The 22,172-nt window shown below is 45.7% G+C and overlaps 1 protein-coding gene across 1 annotated transcript in view; it reads left to right on the top strand.

Moving 5' to 3' along the window:
- The window catches only part of LOC140075452 (putative methyltransferase DDB_G0268948), a 41,988-nt gene extending 20,671 nt beyond the window's left edge, over positions 1 to 21,317 (top strand). Inside the window, exons 6-7 of the mRNA XM_072121397.1 lie at positions 7,830 to 7,967; positions 16,726 to 21,317. Coding sequence (XP_071977498.1) covers positions 7,830 to 7,967; positions 16,726 to 16,813 — 226 coding nt within the window. The 3' untranslated portion in view covers positions 16,814 to 21,317. The remainder of the gene's footprint in view (positions 1 to 7,829; positions 7,968 to 16,725) is intronic.
- The last annotated feature ends 855 nt before the right edge of the window (positions 21,318 to 22,172 follow it).

Below are 22,172 nucleotides of genomic sequence, written 5' to 3'. Positions count from 1 at the left end.
GCCAAGCAGCGGGATGGTGAGGCTGATGATGGCGGCATCGCCACTGACCATCTGTGTTGACTCCTCAAAGTTACTCAGCACCTGACAGATATCAGACATCCACGTCCACTCCTCATTGTAGACTTGAGGAAGCTGACTGACCTGACTACCAGTTCTGGTGGAAGTTGACATCTGGCAGTCTACAATCGCTCTGCGCTGCTGGTAAACTCTGGATAACATGGTCAGTGTTGAATTCCACCTCGTGGGCACGTCGCACAACAGTCGGTGAGCGGGCAGTTGGAGGCGGCGCTGCGCTGCCCTGAGAGTGGCAGCATCTGGGCTGGACTTCCTGAAATGCGCACAGATGCGGCGCACCTTCGTGAGCAAATCAGACAGATTGGGGTATGTCTTGAGGAAACGCTGCACTATCAGATTTAACACATGGGCCAGGCATGGCACATGTGTCAGTCTGCCGAGTTGCAGAGCCGCCACCAGGTTACGGCCGTTGTCACACACAACCATTCCCGGCTTGAGGTTCAGCGGTGCCAGCCACAGATCAGTCTGCGCCGTGATGCCCTGTAATAGCTCTTGGGCGGTGTGCCTTTTGTCGCCTAGGCTCAGCAGTTTGAGCACCGCCTGCTGTCGCTTAGCGACGGCACTGCTGCTGTGCCTAGAGCTACCGACTGATGGCGCCGTGCCCACGGATGGTAGTTCGGAGGAGGAGGTGGAGGAGGGGTGGGAGGAGGAGGAGGCATAGTAGGCCTGAAACACCTGGACCGAGGTAGGCCCCGCAATCCTCGGCGTCGGCAGTATATGAGCAGCCCCAGGGTCAGACTCGGTCCCAGCCTCCACCAAGTTAACCCAATGTGCCGTCAGCGATATATAGTGGCCCTGCCCGGCAGCACTCGTCCACGTGTCCGTGGTCAGGTGGACCTTGTCAGAAACGGCGTTGGTCAGGGCACGGATGATGTTGTCTGACACGTGCTGGTGCAGGGCTGGGACGGCACATCGGGAAAAGTAGTGGCGGCTGGGGACCGAATACCGAGGGGCGGCCGCCGCCATGAGGTTGCGAAAGGCCTCGGTCTCTACTAGCCTATAGGGCAGCATCTCCAGGCTAAGCAATCTGGAGATGTGCACATTAAGGGCTTGGGCGTGCGGGTGGGTTGCACTATATTTGCGTTTCCGCTCCAGCGTCTGGGGTATGGAGAGCTGAACGCTGGTGGATGCTGTGGAGGATCGTGGAGGCGACGATGGGGTTTTTGTGGCAGGGTCCTGGGCAGGGGGCTGACTAGCAGCTGACACAGGGGAAGGAGCAGTGGTGTGCACGGCCGGAGGTGAACGGGCTTGTTGCCACTGAGTGGGGTGCTTAGCATTCATATGCCTGCGCATACTGGTGGTAGTTAAGCTAGTAGTGGTGGAACCCCTGCTGAGCCTGGTTTGGCAAATGTTGCACACCACAGTCCGTCGGTCATCCGGTGTTTCCTTAAAGAACCTCCACACTTCTGAAGATCTAGCCCTCGCCGCAAGAGCCCTCACCACGGGAGCTTCACTAGTTGACAGTGGCGCTGATGCACCAGCTCTGGCCCTGCCTCTCCGTCTGGCCCCACCACTGCCTCTTCCAACCTGTTCAGGTCGAGGACTCTCCTCCGTCTCAGAAGCACTGTGTTCACCCGGCCTCTCAACCCAGCTTGGGTCTGTCACCTCATCATCCTCCGATCCCTCAGTCTGCTCCCCCCTCGGACTTCCTGCCCTGACAACAACTTCCCCACTGTCTGACAACCGTGTCTCCTCATCGTCGGACACCTCTTTACACACTTCCACTACGTCAAGAAGGTCATCATCACCCACAGACTGTGACTGGTGGAAAACCTGGGCATCGGAAAATTGCTCAGCAGCAACCGGACAAGTGGTTTGTGACTGTGGGAAGGGTCCAGAAAACAGTTCCTCAGAGTATGCCGGTTCAAATGCCAAATTTTCCTGGGAGGGGGCAGACTGGGGGGGAGGAGGCTGAGGTGCAGGAGCTGGAGGAGTGGCGATTTCGGTGACATGGGTGGACTGCGTGGAAGACTGACTGGTGGTGGACAAATTGCTCGAAGCATTGTCAGCAATCCACGACATCACCTGTTCGCACTGTTCTGGCCTCAACAGTGCTCTACCACGAGTCCCAGTAACTTCAGACATGAACCTAGGGAGTGTAGCTCTGCGGCGTTCCCCTGCTCCCTCATCAGCAGGTGGTGTCTCACCCCGCCCAGGACCACGGCCTCTGACCCCTGCAGTAGTTGGACGCCCACGTCCCCGCCCTCGTCCTCTACCCCTAGCCCTCGGGTTAAACATTTTTAAAATGAGAGTTATAACTTTATTTTTTTTTTTACTTTTTTTTGTTTTTTTTTGTGTTTTTTTTTTTTTTTTTGTGTTTTTTGTTTTTTTTGAGTTTTTAAAACCAAACAATGCTATCCTATTGCTATGGCTATTTTCTAGCCAAGTATCAAAGGAAGCACAGTACTATGCCAGATGAGATGACACTGAGTTATTGCCTAATAGAAATCCAACCCCTACTGAATTTTGCCACTTCGGCCTTTGCTATGGATATGTGCGCCACTAAGCGCAGAACACAGCGGTCGCAAGTCCCACTACAAATTGCTCAGAATTGGCAAGTACATGCACTGCAGAAACTACAGCCACCAGCAGATCAACCAGAAATCAAATATATAGAACGCTACTGTAGGCTTCAAGATCAAGAAGCTGTTTGTATTCTCCTATGGCTATTTTCTAGCCAAGTATCAAAGGAAGCACAGTACTATGCCGGATGAGATGACACTGAGTTATTGCCTAATAGAAATCCAACCCCTACTGAATTTTGCCACTTCGGCCTTTGCTATGGATATGTGCGCCACTAAGCGCAGAACACAGCGGTCGCAAGTCCCACTACAAATTGCTCAGAATTGGCAAGTACATGCACTGCAGAAACTACAGCCACCAGCAGATCAACCAGAAATCAAATATATAGAACGCTACTGTAGGCTTCAAGATCAAGAAGCTGTTTGTATTCTCCTATGGCTATTTTCTAGCCAAGTATCAAAGGAAGCACAGTACTATGCCGGATGAGATGACACTGAGTTATTGCCTAATAGAAATCCAACCCCTACTGAATTTTGCCACTTCGGCCTTTGCTATGGATATGTGCGCCACTAAGCGCAGAACACAGCGGTCGCAAGTCCCACTACAAATTGCTCAGAATTGGCAAGTACATGCACTGCAGAAACTACAGCCACCAGCAGATCAACCAGAAATCAAATATATAGAACGCTACTGTAGGCTTCAAGATCAAGAAGCTGTTTGTATTCTCCTATGGCTATTTTCTAGCCAAGTATCAAAGGAAGCACAGTACTATGCCGGATGAGATGACACTGAGTTATTGCCTAATAGAAATCCAACCCCTACTGAATTTTGCCACTTCAGCCTTTGCTATGGATATGTGCGCCACTAAGCGCAGAACACAGCGGTCGCAAGTCCCACTACAAATTGCTCAGAATTGGCAAGTACATGCACTGCAGAAACTACAGCCACCAGCAGATCAACCAGAAATCAAATATATAGAACGCTACTGTAGGCTTCAAGATCAAGAAGCTGTTTGTATTCTCCTATGGCTATTTTCTAGCCAAGTATCAAAGGAAGCACAGTACTATGCCGGATGAGATGACACTGAGTTATTGCCTAATAGAAATCCAACCCCTACTGAATTTTGCCACTTCGGCCTTTGCTATGGATATGTGCGCCACTAAGCGCAGAACACAGCGGTCGCAAGTCCCACTACAAATTGCTCAGAATTGGCAAGTACATGCACTGCAGAAACTACAGCCACCAGCAGATCAACCAGAAATCAAATATATAGAACGCTACTGTAGGCTTCAAGATCAAGAAGCTGTTTGTATTCTCCTATGGCTATTTTCTAGCCAAGTATCAAAGGAAGCACAGTACTATGCCGGATGAGATGACACTGAGTTATTGCCTAATAGAAATCCAACCCCTACTGAATTTTGCCACTTCAGCCTTTGCTATGGATATGTGCGCCACTAAGCGCAGAACACAGCGGTCGCAAGTCTCACTACAAATTGCTCAGAATTGGCAAGTACATGCACTGCAGAAACTACAGCCACCAGCAGATCAACCAGAAATCAAATATATAGAACGCTACTGTAGGCTTCAAGATCAAGAAGCTGTTTGTATTCTCCTATGGCTATTTTCTAGCCAAGTATCAAAGGAAGCACAGTACTATGCCGGATGAGATGACACTGAGTTATTGCCTAATAGAAATCCAACCCCTACTGAATTTTGCCACTTCGGCCTTTGCTATGGATATGTGCGCCACTAAGCGCAGAACACAGCGGTCGCAAGTCCCACTACAAATTGCTCAGAATTGGCAAGTACATGCACTGCAGAAACTACAGCCACCAGCAGATCAACCAGAAATCAAATATATAGAACGCTACTGTAGGCTTCAAGATCAAGAAGCTGTTTGTATTCTCCTATGGCTATTTTCTAGCCAAGTATCAAAGGAAGCACAGTACTATGCCGGATGAGATGACACTGAGTTATTGCCTAATAGAAATCCAACCCCTACTGAATTTTGCCACTTCAGCCTTTGCTATGGATATGTGCGCCACTAAGCGCAGAACACAGCGGTCGCAAGTCTCACTACAAATTGCTCAGAATTGGCAAGTACATGCACTGCAGAAACTACAGCCACCAGCAGATCAACCAGAAATCAAATATATAGAACGCTACTGTAGGCTTCAAGAAGCTGTTTGTATTCTCCTATGGCTATTTTCTAGCCAAGTATCAAAGGAAGCACAGTACTATGCCGGATGAGATGACACTGAGTTATTGCCTAATAGAAATCCAACCCCTACTGAATTTTGCCACTTCGGCCTTTGCTATGGATATGTGCGCCACTAAGCGCAGAACACAGCGGTCGCAAGTCCCACTACAAATTGCTCAGAATTGGCAAGTACATGCACTGCAGAAACTACAGCCACCAGCAGATCAACCAGAAATCAAATATATAGAACGCTACTGTAGGCTTCAAGATCAAGAAGCTGTTTGTATTCTCCTATGGCTATTTTCTAGCCAAGTATCAAAGGAAGCACAGTACTATGCCGGATGAGATGACACTGAGTTATTGCCTAATAGAAATCCAACCCCTACTGAATTTTGCCACTTCAGCCTTTGCTATGGATATGTGCGCCACTAAGCGCAGAACACAGCGGTCGCAAGTCTCACTACAAATTGCTCAGAATTGGCAAGTACATGCACTGCAGAAACTACAGCCACCAGCAGATCAACCAGAAATCAAATATATAGAACGCTACTGTAGGCTTCAAGAAGCTGTTTGTATTCTCCTATGGCTATTTTCTAGCCAAGTATCAAAGGAAGCACAGTACTATGCCGGATGAGATGACACTGAGTTATTGCCTAATAGAAATCCAACCCCTACTGAATTTTGCCACTTCGGCCTTTGCTATGGATATGTGCGCCACTAAGCGCAGAACACAGCGGTCGCAAGTCCCACTACAAATTGCTCAGAATTGGCAAGTACATGCACTGCAGAAACTACAGCCACCAGCAGATCAACCAGAAATCAAATATATAGAACGCTACTGTAGGCTTCAAGATCAAGAAGCTGTTTGTATTCTCCTATGGCTATTTTCTAGCCAAGTATCAAAGGAAGCACAGTACTATGCCGGATGAGATGACACTGAGTTATTGCCTAATAGAAATCCAACCCCTACTGAATTTTGCCACTTCAGCCTTTGCTATGGATATGTGCGCCACTAAGCGCAGAACACAGCGGTCGCAAGTCTCACTACAAATTGCTCAGAATTGGCAAGTACATGCACTGCAGAAACTACAGCCACCAGCAGATCAACCAGAAATCAAATATATAGAACGCTACTGTAGGCTTCAAGATCAAGAAGCTGTTTGTATTCTCCTATGGCTATTTTCTAGCCAAGTATCAAAGGAAGCACAGTACTATGCCGGATGAGATGACACTGAGTTATTGCCTAATAGAAATCCAACCCCTACTGAATTTTCCCACTTCGGTCTTTGCTATGGATATGTGTGCCACTAAGAGCTAAACACAACGGTAGCAAGTCCCCCTGCTAATTCCTCACAAAATGGTAAAATATGCAAATTAAAATAAAAAAAGTAGAACGTTATTGTAGCCCTAAGAAGGGCTGTTGGGTTCTTTGAGAATCACTCCTGCCTAACAGTAAGCTAATAGAACACCCTAACGCTTTCCCTGAGCAGCAGCAGCTCTCTCCCTAGCGGCATCCAGAGACAGAATGATCCGAGCAGCGCGGCCAGCGGCTAGTCTATCCCAGGGTCACCTGATCTGGCCAGCCAACCACTGCTATCGACGTGTAAGGGTACCACGTCATGCTGGGTGGAGTGCAGAGTCTCCTGGCTTGTGATTGGCTCTGTTTCTGGCCGCCAAAAAGCAAAACGGCGGGAGCTGCCATTTTCTCGAGCGGGCGAAGTATTCGTCCGAGTAACGAGCAGTTTCGAGTACCCTAATGCTCGACCGAGCATCAAGCTCGGACGAGCATGTTCGCTCATCTCTAGTGTATATATATGTGCATGTGCACACTATGTATGCTTGACAAAGATTCATTGTGAAACGAAACGTTGAACTTTTTTCTATGCCTGTGTGAATAAAGGTTTAACCTTTTTTCATCATATTGGATGCTGTGGCCTTCCCTCCTCTTTTTATCCTTTTTTAATAATTTTTTTTAATTGCACTTTTTTACTGTTTTATTTCGGCCCAGGGTGGGACATGAACAAGTGATCATTTGATAATTTGATAATGTATTGCAGCATATTAGATAGTCAACTTATGCATTCTGCATATGCTGACAGCTGCACTGTTAGATCATGCAGAATGCACAATCCTAACAGGCTGCTACTGAAGGCAGCCCTGGGGTCCTTAGGGTTTTCCATGGCTACAATCAGCACCTCCGTGCCCTGCATGGAGGGTCCCAATCATCGCGGTGATGCACTATAGACACTGCGGTCACTATGAGAGTTAAGCAGACTATGTGCAGTTTGCCTGTAGAGTGCGACAGATAAAATGTGTGACACAATCTTCATGGATCTGGTGCCCCATGTACTTCCCCGGCAGAGTGCACAGTTCTTTCTGGTGCACTTTCTTCATGCTTTAGAATAGTACAGAACAGCACATTGGACAGATTGTGGCGCACAATCCAACTGTGCACTGGAACGCTCCGTTTGGTTCCCCCCTTTTTTGGCTTGTCGGTCACAGTGCAGCTTCGATATAAAACACTTCTTAAATAAATGTTCAAGCTGTTTGCACATTCTTTCTAGTGCAAACACTTTAATAAAGGTGGGCAGATATGTTTATGCTCTGGGCACAATGTTTCCTATAATTGTGAATACAGGCGGTCCCCTACTTAAGGACACCTGACTTACAGACAACCCATAGTTACAGAAGGACCCCTCTGCCCTCTTTCTGCCAGCTTTCTGGATGCTTTACTATAGTCCCAGACTGCAATGATCAGCTGTAAAGTGTCTGTAATAAAGCTTTATTGATAATTCTTAGTCAAATTAAATAAAACATTTTGAAACTCCAATTGTCACTGGGGCAAAAGAAAATTTTTTTTCTAGAACTTCAGTTATAAAATATACAGTTTCGACTTACATACAAATTCAACTTAAGAACAAATCTGCGGACCCTATCTTGTATGTAACCTGGGGACTGCCTGTACATGAAATTGAAATATACCATTTGCTATATTCTCCAAATATAACTGGCACATACTCTTCACTTACAGGATCACAGATATACCGGTCAAAATTCCAATGTCTCTTCCTGAAATTATTGGATTTATACAGTCATTCTGTCCATTCCAGATACTATTACAAAATGATGTGAAGAAAGCGGAACAATTTCTTATACAAACTGAAAAAAGGTCAGAATAATTAAATACACCCATGATTTAAAAGACATCACCAGGAAGAAGGATTACAAAACAAGTGTGCCCCCTCAGAAGGATTTGCTCTTCTTTAAGGATCTTATGCCCTTGTTTTTAAGAAAAAAGGCTTTAAAAATGATGCAAATGATCCCGAGAGGCTCCAGGCTGCATAGATTCTCATTTGTATAATTTTAAATACTTTTTTTTGTAAAAACCAGGGCATAAAAAGCTGAACGAAGAGCAGATCCTTCCAGAGGGGGCACACATCAGCATGTAAGTTCACTTGGTTTACAATCCCTCATCCTGGTGGTAGATGTCCTTTAAATTCAGATTTGGCTATGGATAGTGGTAATATTTGATGGGTGTTGCACTACATTATGCAGCACTTTCTGGTCAGTAGAAGAGAAAGCAGTAAAAGAGAAAGTAGCACACAACAGCATTTGAAGATTTGTAAGAAGTCCCATTTTTGCTGGTATTGTCTAAAAGTTGCAGAAGCTATCCTGGCAAAACAATCATGGACAGGACTTGCAATATTCCCTCCCCCTGACTGCTTAAAGCAAGATATGAATATGTCCCCTGCACCCTCCATGGAGCAAAACACATGGGGGTGGGTCAAAGTAATACATTTTATATTTAGACTAAACTGTGCCAAATTTATCATGATGTCTTATGCTGGATGATATGTCTAGTGAAGTTTAAAAGGGTTGTACCATGAAGACAAGTTTCTTAAATATACTCAGTGGACAATATAACACATTCTCTAATTCAATGTTGTTAACAAAAATACAGAATTTCACAGATTTAAGTCTCTCCATCAGTCCTGGTGTACACAATTTCAGTTGCCCCTAGACATGACCCTGTAACTTCTGACTTAGGGTCGGGAACGCCATCTTGGAATTCTGTGTGACGGCCATGGAGCTGAGATTTCTCTCTCTCTGCTGCCTGCACTCTAGCCCCTCCCCCTGCAAATCAGGACCAAGCTCACAGACACTTACTTCCTGCCAGCAAAGAACACAATGGGGCAGATTTACTTACCCGGTCCGTTCGCGATCCAGCGGCGCGTTCTCTGCGGTGGATTTGGGTCCGGCCGGGATTCACTAAGGTAGTTCCTCCGCCGTCCACCAGGTGGCGCTGCTGCGCTGAAGTTCCCCGGAGGCGCGCTGGAATGCCCTGAAATTCACCGGCCTATACCTGGTGAAGGTAAGTGTAATTTTCGCGACACATTTTTTTTCTTAAATGCGGCGTTTTTTCCGAATCCGTCAGGTTTTCGTTCGGCCACGCCCCCCGATTTCCGTCTCGTGTATGCCAGCGCCGATGCGCCACAATCCAATCGCGTGCGCCAAAATCCCGGGGCAATTCAGGTACAATCGGCGCAAATCAGAAATATTCGGGTAACACGTCGGGAAAACGCAAATCGGGCCCTTAGTAAATGACCCCCATTGTGAACAGAGAGAAGCTGCAAGCTACATGCAAATAAGTTATCTGGAGGAAGGGGTAGGCAGGCACAGGAGATCTCATAGTGTAAGAGCAAATATGTAGCAGAGCTGAAAGTATGTAATAGACATCTCATGCATCTCATCTCTGATCCATCTCATCTCTATTTCTATGTGTCAGATACTAGTACAATGTCCAGAAGGTAAATGAAAGTGCACATAAACCTTGTACACTGATAATGTAAGCATAAAGTGTCTGCTTAGAGAATCCCTGCTCACACTCTGGAATATTACACTGACCATCACTGATTGAGAGGAGCTAAAACAGCAAAAAAAACGAGAAAAATTGTAAAGGAAGGGGTTAAAAATTATCTTTGTTGGGTAAACATCACTAGGGGATTGAGATTTGAGAATTTGTGGGAAAACCCCTTTAAGACTATTTACAGTACAGATACAAAACAGATACAGATACAGTACAAAAGTTTGGACACACTTTCTCATTCAAAGAGTTTTCTGTATTTTCATGACTGTAAAAAGTGTATATTTCCATTGAAGGCATCAAAACTATGAATTAACACATAGGGAAATATATACTTAACAAAAAAGTGTGAAACAACTGAACATATGTCTTATATTCTCGGTTCTTTAAAGTAGCTACCTTCTGCTTTGATTACGGCTTTGCACACTCTAGCACTTGATGGCCGTTTTGCCTTCACTCTGTGGTCTAGATTGGGTTCAGGTCTGGTGACTGTGGAGGCCATGTCATCTGTTGTAGCACCCAATCTCTCTCCTTCTTGGTCAAATAGCCCTTACGCAGCCTGGAGGTGTGTTTGGGGTCATTGTCCTGTTAAAAAATAATTGATGGTCCAACTAAACGCAAACCTGATAGAATTTCATGCTGCTGCAAGATGCTGTGGTAACCAGGCTGGTTCACTATACCTTCAATTTTGAATAAATCTCCAACAGTGTCACCAGGAAAGCCCCCCCACACCATCACACCTCCTCCTCCATGCATCACAGGGGGAACCAGGCATGTAGAGACACGGTGGTTGGAACCAAAGATCTCAAATTTGGACTCATCAGACCAAAGCACAGATTCTACTGGTCTAATGTCTATTCCTGGTGTATGGAGGCAGTGAACTAGTAGTAGATTAAAGGTGCTGCAGTTAAAACTATGTTAGTTGGATCTTGAGATGGAGCTGGCGCTCCGCAGCCAGGCGAGCTTTCGCCGATCCAAGCCCCTGTCTCTAGGCTACTCCCCAAACAGCACTTCTAAGAACCTTTTGTATAAGATCAAGTGTAGTAGCGTTCTTATAAGTTTGGGTTATGGCGGGTGAGGGGAATGTAAACAGATGCGCAAGAAGCGCTGAAATAATATCGGTAAATGATAAAAGTTTGCCAGTATATTTTGTGGATTACACAGCAGGGTGGCGACAAAGTTAACAAGTTTGATGTGGAATCCATGAAAACAACCCAAAATTCTGCCTGACACAGCTCGTTTGATAAGGGGACCATGTATGGAGGCAGCTATATGGACGACTTTTGGAGGCAGCTATGGCGATGACGTGTGGAGGTAGCAATGGAGACAACGTGTGGAGCCAGCTAAAAAGACGACATGTGGAGGCTGCTATGGAGAAAATTTAATTTGGATAGTGCCTGTATGTGGCAGTCAAACCAGAGGAGCAGGTAGGTGGTCCTCCAGAAAATTTAAATAAATTGAGTGCCCGTATGTGGCAGTCAAAAAAAGTTTTAAAACCAGAGGAGCAGGTAGGTGGTCCTCCAGAAAAAATTTAATAGATTGAGTGCCTGTATCTGGCACTCCCAAAAATTGCTTAAAACAGAGGACCGGGTAGGTGGCCCTCCAGAAAAATTAAATACATAGAGTACTATAGCTAGAACCAGTTGGCCCTGGCAAAAAATAGCCAGTTTCCTCTGCTTTAGTGTACAAAGAGGAGTAGAAGGAGGACAATGAGGAGTGCATACATTATTCAGGTTGAGCTTCTTTCACCTGGTTGAGAATGAAAATCCGGAGAAATCCAGGCTTTATTCATCTTAATAAGCATCAGCCTGTCAGCGCTGTCAGTCGACAGGCGTCTACGCTTATCGGTGATGATGCCACCAGCTGCACTGAAAACCCGCTCAGACAACACGCTAGCGGCAGGGCAGGCAAGAACCTCCAAGGCGTACAGCGGCAGTTCGTGCCACATGTCCAGCTTTGAAACCCAGTAGTTGTAGGGAGCTGTGTGATCATTTAGGACGATGGTATGGTCAGCTACGTACTCCCTCACCATCTTTCTGTAAAGATCAACCCTTCTCTGCCGAGACTGGGGACAGGTGACAGTGTCTTGCTGGGGTGACATAAAACTGGCAAAGGCCTTGTAAAGCGTACCCCTGCCAGTGCTGGAAAAGCTGCCTGCTCGCCTACTCTCCCTCGCTACTTGTCCCGCAGAAGTACGCCCTCTGCCGCTAGCGCTGTCAGAAGGGAAATACTGTTTCAGCTTGTGCACAGGGCCTGCTGGTATTCATGCATTCTCACACTCCTTTCCTCTCCAGGGATGAGAGTGGAAAGATTTTGCTTGTACCGTGGGTCCAGGAGAGTGAATACCCAGTAATCGGTGCTAGAATAAATTCTTTGAACGTGAGGGTCACGGGATAGGCAGCCTAGCATGAAATCTGCCATATGCGTCAGAGTCCCAACGCGCAAGAATTCACTCCCCTCACTGGCCTGACTGTCCATTTCCTCCTCCTCCAACTCCTCCAACTCCTCTTCTTCTGCCCATACACGCTGAACAGTGAAGGACTGAACAATGGTCCCCTCTTCTGTATCGCCAACATTCTCCTCCTCTTCCTCCTCATCCTCCTCCATGTCCTCCGATATGCGCTGAGAAACAGACCTAAGGGTGCTTTGGCTATCAACAAGGGAATCTTCTTCCCCCGTCTCTTGTGACAAGCGCAAAGCTTCAGACTTCATGCTGACCAGAGAGTTTTTCAACAGGCCAAGCAGCGGGATGGTGAGGCTGATGATGGCGGCATCGCCACTGACCATCTGTGTTGACTCCTCAAAGTTACTCAGCACCTGACAGATATCAGACATCCACGTCCACTCCTCATTGTAGACTTGAGGAAGCTGACTGACCTGACTACCAGTTCTGGTGGAAGTTAACATCTGGCAGTCTACAATCGCTCGGCGCTGCTGGTAAACTCTGGATAACATGGTTAATGTTGAATATCTCCTCGTGGGCACGTCGCACAACAGTCGGTGAGCGGGCAGTTGGAGGCGGCGCTGCGCTGCCCTGAGAGTGGCAGCATCTGTGCTGGACTTCCTGAAATGCGCACAGATGCGGCGCACCTTCGTGAGCAAATCAGACAGATTGGGGTATGTCTTGAGGAAACGCTGAACTATGAGATTTAACACATGGGCCAGGCATGGCACATGTGTCAGTCTGCCGAGTTGCAGAGCCGCCACCAGGTTACGGCCGTTGTCACACACAACCATGCCTGGCTTCAGGTTCAGCGGTGCCAGCCACAGATCAGTCTGCGCCGTGATGCCCTGTAATAGCTCTTGGGCGGTGTGCCTTTTATCGCCTAGGCTCAGCAGTTTGAGCACCGTCTGCTGTCGCTTAGCGACGGCACTGCTGCTGTGCCTAGAGCTACCGACTGATGGCGCCATGCCCACGGATGGTAATTCGGAGGAGGAGGTGGAGGAGGGGTGGGAGGAGGAGGAGGCATAATAGGCCTTTGAGACCTGGACCGAGGTAGGCCCCGCAATCCTCTGCGTCGGCAGTATATGACCAGCCCCAGGGTCAGACTCGTTCCCAGCCTCCACCAAGTTAACCCAATGTGCCGTCAGCGATATATAGTGGCCCTGCCCGGCAGCACTCGTCCACGTGTCCGTGGTCAGGTGGACCTTGTCAGAAATGGCGTTGGTCAGGGCACGGATGATGTTCTCTGACACGTGCTTGTGCAGGGCTGGGACGGCACATCGGGGAAAGTAGTGGCGGCTGGGGACCGAATACCGAGGGGCGGCCGCCGTCATGAGGTTTCGAAAGGCCTCGGTCTCTACAAGCCTATAGGGCAGCATCTCCAGGCTAAGCAACTTGGAGATGTGGATGTTGAGGGCTTGGGCGTGTGGGTGGGTTGCGCTATACTTCCTTTTGCGCTCCAGCGTCTGGGGTATGGAGAGCTGAACGCTGGTGGATGCTGTGGAGGATCGTGGAGGCGAAGATGGGGTTTTCGCACGGGAGGTGTTTGGGCCGTGGTCCTGGGCAGGGGGCTGACTAGCAGATGACACAGGGGAAGGAGCAGTGGTGTGCCCGGCCGGAGGTGAACCCTTGCCACGGGAGATTGACTACGGGCAACATTTGGCGCTGATGCACCAGCTATGGCCCTGCCTCTCCGTCTGGCCCCACCACTGCCTCTTCCAACCTGTTCTGCTATAGGACTCGCCTCCGTCTCAGAAGCACTGTGTTCACCCGGCCTCTCAACCCAGCTTGGGTCTGTCACCTCATCATCCTCCGATCCCTCAGTCTGCTCCCCCTCGGACTTCCTGCCCTGACAACAACTTCACCACTGTCTGACAACCGTGTCTCCTCATCGTCCGACACCTCTTTACACACTTCTTCCACTACGTCAATAATGTCATCATCACCCACAGACTGCGACTGGTGGAAAACCTGGGAATCGGAAAATAGCTCATCAGCAACCGGACAAGTGGTTTGTGACTGTGGGAAGGGTCCAGAAAACAGTTCCTCAGAGTATGCCGGTTCAAATGCCAAATTTTGCTGGGAGGGGGCAGACTGGGGGGAAGGAGGCTGAGGTGGAGGAGCTGGAGTAGTGCTGATTTCGGTTACATGGGTGGACTGCTTGGAAGACTGACTGGTGGACAAATGGCTAGAAGCATTGTCCGCAATCCACGACATCACCTCTTCGCACTGTTCTGGCCTCAACAGTGCTCTACCATGAGTCCCAGTAACTTGAGACATGATGAACCTAGGGAGTGTAGCTCTGCGGCGTTCCCCTGCTCCCTCATCAGCAGGTGGTGTCTCACCCTGCCCAGGACCACGGCCTCTGACTCCTGCAGTAGTTGGACGCCCACGTCCACGCCCTCGTCCTCTACCCCTTGCCCTCGGGTTAAACATTTTCAAAATTAAAGTGTAAACTTCAAATTTATTTTTTTTTGTGTTTTTTGTGTTTTTTTTTTTAAACAAAACGATGCTATCCTATTGCTATGGCTAGTTTCTAACCTACACTGACAGCACACAACTGGATTTTGTGCTGTGCCAGATGACTTTGAGTTATAAGATAAATAAACGTAAAAAATAAATAAATCAGCAGACTGTGCCTAATTCAAATCAAACCCCTAATAAATTGTCCCACTTCGGTGTTTGAGGTGGATATGTGTGTCACTAAGAGCTAAACACAACGGTCGCAAGTCTCCCAGCAAATTCCTCACAATATGGTACTAGCTGCACTAGTAATGCCAGCAAGCCCAGCCACAAGCAAACAAAAAAAAGGAAAATATAACGCTATTGTAGGCCTAAGTAAGCCGTTGGGGTTCTCCTATGGCTATTTTCTAGCCTACACTCAAAGCACACTGCTTTGCCAGATAACTTTAAGTTATAAAAAGAAATAAACGTAAAAAAAAATAAATCAGAAGACTGTGCCTAATTCAAATCAAACCCCTAATAAATTGTCCCACTTCGGTGCTTGAGGTGGATATGTGTGTCACAAAGAGCTAAACACGATGGTCGCAAGTCCCCCTGCTAATTCCTCACAATATGGTACTAGCTGCACTACTAATGCCAGCAAGCCCAGCCACAAGCAAACAAAAAAAAGGAAAATATATAACGCTATTGTAGGCCTAAATAAGCCGTTGGGGTTCTCCTATGGCTATTTTCTAGCCCACACTCAAAGCACACTGCTTTGGCAGATTACTGTAAGTTCTAATAAGAAATAAACGTAAAAAAAAATAAATCAGCAGACTCGGCGTAATTCAAATCAAACCTCTAATAAATTGTCCCACTTCGGTGTTTGAGGTGGATATGTGTGTCACTAAGAGCTAAACACAAGTCTCCCTGCAAATTACTCAGAATATGGTACTAGCTGCACTACTAATAGCAGCAGGCCCAGCCACAAGCAAACCAAAAAAAAGGAAAATAAAACGTTATTGTAGCCCTAAGAAGGGCTGTTGGGTTCTTGTAGAATCACTCCTGCCTAACACTATTCTAATAGAACACCCTAACGCTTTCCCTGACCAGCAGCAGCTCTCTCCCTAGTGGCATCCAGACACAGAATGATGCGAGCAGCGCGGGCAGGGGCTAGTCTATTCCAGGGTCACCTGATCTGGCCAGCCAACCACTGCTATCGACGTGTAAGGCTACCACGTCATGCTGGGTGGAGTGCAGAGTCTCCTGGCTTGTGATTGGCTCTGTTTCTGGCCGCCAAAAAGCAAAATGGTGGGAGATGCAATTTTCTCGAGCTGGCGAAATACTCGTCCGAGCAACGAGCAGTTTCGAGTACGCTAATGCTCGAACGAGCATCAAGCCCGGACGAGTATGTTCGCTCATCTCTACTCTTGATGGCTTTTGCAACTGCACTCGGATACACTTTCAAAGTTTTCCCAATACTAAGGACTGACTGAGCTTCATTTCTTAACCCTTTCACAACCCGTGACGTAATAGCACGTCACGGGTCGGCTGCGGGTGCATGGAGAGGGCTCATGGGCTTACGGGTGCCCGTGACAGTGGCTGCTGGGGGAATCCCTGTTGTTGCTACTGGTGGCATTCCTGCTGTGACTACTGGCGACAAACCTATTAACCTTTAAAAAAGGCAACAAATTAATATTAAAATGGTTTTGCCAAAAACATCAGACAATACTACTCATTGCTATAGTATCTAACATACAGGTAGTTACATTTGGGAATGGGATCCTTAATTGCAATTCAAATCCCAGCATAGTTCAAAGTCCTGTAGAGCCAAAAGGGCAAAATTAGCCCTACTCACCAGCCTCTCTGTGTGACTCATCTCATGCTGAAAGAGACTCTTTTCAGCTTTGCCCTTTAGAGAGAATAGTTTTTATAGGAAAATTGGTTTGTTTTAAGATGAAATGCTAGGTTCCCCTTTAACAAACTGCATCTAAACTGGTTATCTAAATATCCAAGAAAATCATCCAATAACAAAATACTGTAGTCCAAACAAGATGGGGAAAGATGATGTTTTTTTGGATTTGTAATAAAAAGGTATAATGATAGAAAGCCAATATAAGCATAAAACAGCCATATAAAGCTTTTGACTACATTTTAAGATTTTACTTTTTGTTACAGATTCCGGGATATCCTTGGAGAAGAGGCAGATGTTGCCCAGCTGAATGCATTTATAAAGCATTACTGTGTCCTTGCTTGCAAACATTAGGATAAAGTTCTGCTTATTTCATATATACATCTGCAAATAATATTACTTTCAAGAGGCATTACATAGGAATAATGGCAATGTCAACGCAAGTAATACTTGTACATATATAAAAAAGCATAGAATGTGGTCTTAACTTCTAATACTATTTTGGTTTTAGGCAGTGGCGATTAAGACTGCCATGGGCCCTGGCTGTATGAATATTATTGTCTCTACAAGTTCATAATTTGGTACTAGAATCAAGATTCTTGGAGATTTAGTGGGTGAAGGTCCTTTGGATGTGGTTAGTTTGGGTGTTCATGGGCTTCCTAGAAAACTTAGGCATCTATATTATAATCCACTACTGGTTTTAAAGTTTTACTACACATCCAACTTGCATCACTTTAAAAATAATTTACACATGCAGGCTGCTTACATGAAATATAGTTGGTTGTGGTATTAGATTTCAGAATATTACAAAAATATTGCCATCTACAGTATCATTACTGGTGTTGAGCTGACCTGAACTGTAAAGTTTCGGGAAGTTGTTGAGGGGATGCGCAACAAGATGATTGATTGACCTCTAAGCAGCTAATCAACCTGCTTACAGCCCCTTTAGCAACCACAGCTATGCCCACATCTAGCATAGCTGCGATTGGGTAGGTGGGATATGTGACCCTGCTGTACAACACTTGCCCTTTTAAGGGCACTAAGGTTCGGAGAATAAGCTGCTGTGATTAGAGAGCCAGCGTCAATTAGCATTTTCATCATCCTACAGTACTGCTTAAAAGGAGCATTGTTAGTAGTATTTGCATTTCCAGCATCATACAGCAATACCATTAAGCGAACCTGAAACCAATAATGTCATTTTTTTGCTGGTGACAGGTTCCAATAGTATATGTTATGCTGATTTTAAAAATGCCTTTGTAAACATTCTGAATACTACCACCTACTACCTGGCTCTCTGCCAGCAGTGTGTGGTGAGCCCCTGAGTGGTCCGGAGCGCAGCTGTAGCAGCCTGAGTCTTAGGCTCCTTGATGCATTCTTCCACTTCTCTACAACATTCCCTGGCCTCTCTGGCCTGCTCATTGCGCATAACAGGAAGAGGGGAGATCATGGGAGCTGTTTGAGAGTAGAGGATAGGAAGAATGTACAACATCCCCCACCGGGGCCTAGCCTTTTCTTGGGGCCTGGAGGCAGTTGGGGCCCAGAATACCACAGTGGCTGGCGATTTCGGCCAATGGCGCGCTGATGTCACAGTGGGGAACGGAGGGCTGTGCTACAGCCTGGCAGGTCTGCAGCAGGTGGTGTGTGCAAGAAATATGGAGGGAGAGGCTGTTGTACTGGTTCTCCCCGGAGCAACCCCTGAGTGTCTGTAAGATAGGTCCCTGGGCAATGGATGGGGAGCCCGTGGTGGTAAAAGCCGTATCCAGGGATCAGATGGAGGCAACATTGTGCAAATTAACTCACGGTTCTTTATTGAACAGGTAGCATGCAACGGGCCTAAATGGTTAACAGCAGATTCTGGTACTGGAGTGGTCATGGCCGTGCATAAAGATACTAAGACACAGCTGCTGCAGCTTCCTTCCCTCCATCCTTGGACGTACCAGAATGACTCAGAATGCTCACAAAGACATTTTTAAATTCAGTACAGCATAGGCTATTGAAACCTTTCACCAGCTAAAACTTACATTCCTGGTGACAGGTTTGCTTTAATTGGCCAGTCTTAGTACTATTTGCATTTACAGCATCATGCATCAATACCTTAAAGGAACTGTCTTATTACTATTTACATGTACAGTATCATACAGTAATAACTTACAGTACCAGTCTTAGTACTATTTAAAGTTACAGCATCATACAGTTATACCTTAAAGGACCAGTCTTTGTACCATTTGCATTTACAACATCGTACAGCAATACCTTAAAGAAACATTCTTATTGCTATTTGTTCTGTCCTCCTTATGTGTGAGGGGCATAAACTATAGGCTGCTAAACTCCCCCCTACCAACTCATTTCTATCTCCACGGCAGGTTCTTCAGAAAATGGCTAATATATAGCTGAATGATGATGTCAGTAGGTCAAGGGGTGCTTCCCAATTGGTATTTTATAAAAACACATAATGAATAGAGATGGCGAATTTGTTGAAATTTGGTTCGACCTGATTCACCGATTTTTAAAAAAAATTTCTGTTTCGAATCGAATCATGACAAATCACATTAAAAAAACGATATTTCCTGGCTGCAGAGAGCGTGTAGGGTGTTGTGCCATGCTTAAATTTGGACCAAGATCCCACTATGACATCAAAGAGTGCACTATTTTTACACTGACATCAGATGATTCCATAGATTACGACAGAACCTGTTCTGTTGAACGCGGATACATGTAGAAACTCCCCCAAAAGTGGAGAGGGTGTCGGCAGTAATTCTGCATTGACGTCACCAATCATTTTGCCCTTCGTTGCATCCATCAGTGTTTGCTTTCAATCGATCAATAATCCATCAGTTATTGCTAAAGCCCAAAACAAATAGGAGTCGATCCAAAACAGAGATGACCAGTAAATGGGATGTTTGCATGTCATCTGTGTACTGTATCCAATCCTGCTTTTGGCTATCAATCCTGAGGCTTTTCATTCCTTCTGACAGATGAAATGAAGGGGAAAACTAAACATAGTGGCAACGTCATAGGGCGATGGAGGGTGAAAACAGCATCATGGAAATCACAGGGTCATCCAGGAAGACAGCGGTCAGTTGGCAGCAGTGGCACAATGACAAATTATGTAGGTGGTGAAAACATGGTGGGCTACAGAGTGGCACAATGACAGAGTGTGGAGGTGGCAGTAACCTGGTAGGCCACAGAGTGGCACAATGATGGAGTGTGGAGGTGGCAGCAACCTGGTAAGCCACAGAGTGGCACAATGATAGAGTATGGAGGTGGCGGCAACCTGGTAAGCCTCAGGGTGGCACAATTAAAGAGTGTTGAGGTGGCGGCAGCAGAAGCAGCAGCCGAGCTCACAGGTGGCAGCAACACGGAAAGCCACGGAGTGGCACAATGATAGAGTGGGGAGGTGGTGGACAATTCCAGTCCTTGGTAAAGATGGTAGGAGGCAGATGGAGCAACTGGCAGCAGATGTGTGGCATCAGGAGGGTGGCAGCATCAGAATAGTTGCTGAGGCAGGTAGTTATTCATTCAGTCCTGTTGACTGACAAATTATGTGGCCTCTTCAAAGGGCATGAGCAAACGGCAGGTGTCACGCATGAGCTGCCAGTGGCTGACATCAAATTTACACAGGGGAATACTCCGATCCGCTTGCATGATCAAAAAATCATTAATGGCTTTTCTCTTCATACTGCCGAGCCAAAGTATGGGAATTTATATTATACAGATACTCCACAACGGACACCCTGTAATTGGAGCGAAAATCACTCTATAAAATACGTGGATATGACACGTATTTCTTGCTCTCAACTTTAGCAACACAAAAAGTATGGGAATTTGCATTATACACAATGGACACCCTTTAATTGGAGAGAAAATCACTCTATAAACTACGAGGATTTGACACATATTTCTTGCTCTCAACACAAAAGTATGGGAATTTGCGTTATACAGATGCCCCAAAACGCACACCCTGGGAGAGGAGCAGAAATCACTACAGGAGCTATGTGGATATGAAACAGATTTCTTCCTAGTGGCTACAGTAAAAAAAAAGAACTGCTATTTGGGGTATACAGATCCCCCTAAACACACACCCTGGGATTGGAGCACAAATCGCTACAGCATAGTAAGGTAGCAGCAGCTAGACGCTACAGACAGCACATGCAGTGTGAAATGCCGAGATTGCAAATAGCTGACAGTTTTTTTAGGGCTGTGACAACACAAAAGCCTGCCGGTTGCTGATTGGTTTACAGGTCTGCAGATGTAATCAAGGGTGTTTCATTCTCCTTCCCAGAGTTCTCTGCCCCATGTAACACGTTGTGCTTGCAGCCATTTAGCTAAAAAAGCGGGAAAAAACTTTGTTCCCATGAATCAGCGTTCATCTCTAATAATGAACAATTAAGGCCACTAGATGGTGCTGTAACAATGATCATTTAATGCATATTAAATTAACATTACAAATAGCTGAAGGCATGACACTATTTGAATGTACAGCATCATACAGCAATCTTATTCTATTATGTTACCTGCCCTGTTACCTACCCTGTTACTACCCACATTTTAGTGTTACAATTCGGGTCTTTATTGTATATCAATGGGGTTTGTGTTCAGGGTCAAGTTAGAGGTCCAAAATCAATTTTTTTTCACATTCTTCAGACAAACTTGATGAACCCAAATTTGGACCAAGAAGCTCGTCACTAATCATGACAAATTTTTTGGTGAAGGTCTTTAGAAAACTAAAACAATGCACCACATTTATCAAAAACATTGTATGCAGTTTATTAACTCCTTAATGACGCAGCCGGTTTTTAAGTTAATGCTCAGACCTTTTTCTTAAAATTTGACCAGTTTCTCTTCCTGTGGTAATAACTTTTCAACACTTTAAGATATCCTTGTGATTTTGAGATTGTTTTCTCGTGAGATATTGTAGTTTATGTTAGTATTATCATTTCGGTGATCAGTTTTTTTGGGGGGGTAAAAATTCAATAATTTAGGAAAAATTTGAAAAAAAATGACAATTTTCGAATTTCAAATGTTATACTTTTTAGACAAAAAGTCATACCACAAATTTTTTTTTGTAGAAACCTTTTGCCATTGGTCTTATTTTTATTTCCATAAATTGTTTTACATTTCCATTTTTTTTATGGATCTGAGAAGGTTTAAAGTTTTAGTAGCAATTTCTCTACTATATACCCCACAAGTAGCACCATTTTATGGACCTAACATCTCAAACTATTCAAATCAGCATTTGAGAAGTCTGTTAACCCTTTAAATCTTTCTCTGGAAGCAAACAAAAATGGATTGAAAATTTTTAAATTTCAATTTTTGAATAAGATTATTTTCATTTAGCCCTAAAATGGACAAATTCAGAAGGAATTTGAGGTAAATATACATCCCAAAATTTTTGCCCTGCTTCTTCCGAGTATGGCAATACCAGACATGTGGAAGTCAACTGCTCTTTAGTCGTACAGTAATATCCAGAACAGAGTTTGTACCATTGGGTTTTTGGAAGGCCAATTTGACTGCAAATGTTTTGTGGTGCCACAATGTACTTGAAGAGCCCCTGAAGTAACAGTATAATAGAAAACTCCCAAAGATGTCACCATTTAGGAAACTAGACCCCTCAAAGAATTTATCTGGGGTTGGGGGTGAGCATTTTAACCCCCAACATGCTGGCCAAAATCTAATGCAAAGTAAATGGTGCAGAGTAAAAGATGCATTTTTA

The sequence above is a fragment of the Engystomops pustulosus genome, chromosome 8 (assembly GCF_040894005.1).
Source record: "Engystomops pustulosus chromosome 8, aEngPut4.maternal, whole genome shotgun sequence".
In the NCBI taxonomy this organism is placed as follows: domain Eukaryota; kingdom Metazoa; phylum Chordata; class Amphibia; order Anura; family Leptodactylidae; genus Engystomops; species Engystomops pustulosus.
Note: the sequence above shows the minus strand (reverse complement) of the source record. Positions and strands in the feature narration are given on the sequence as shown.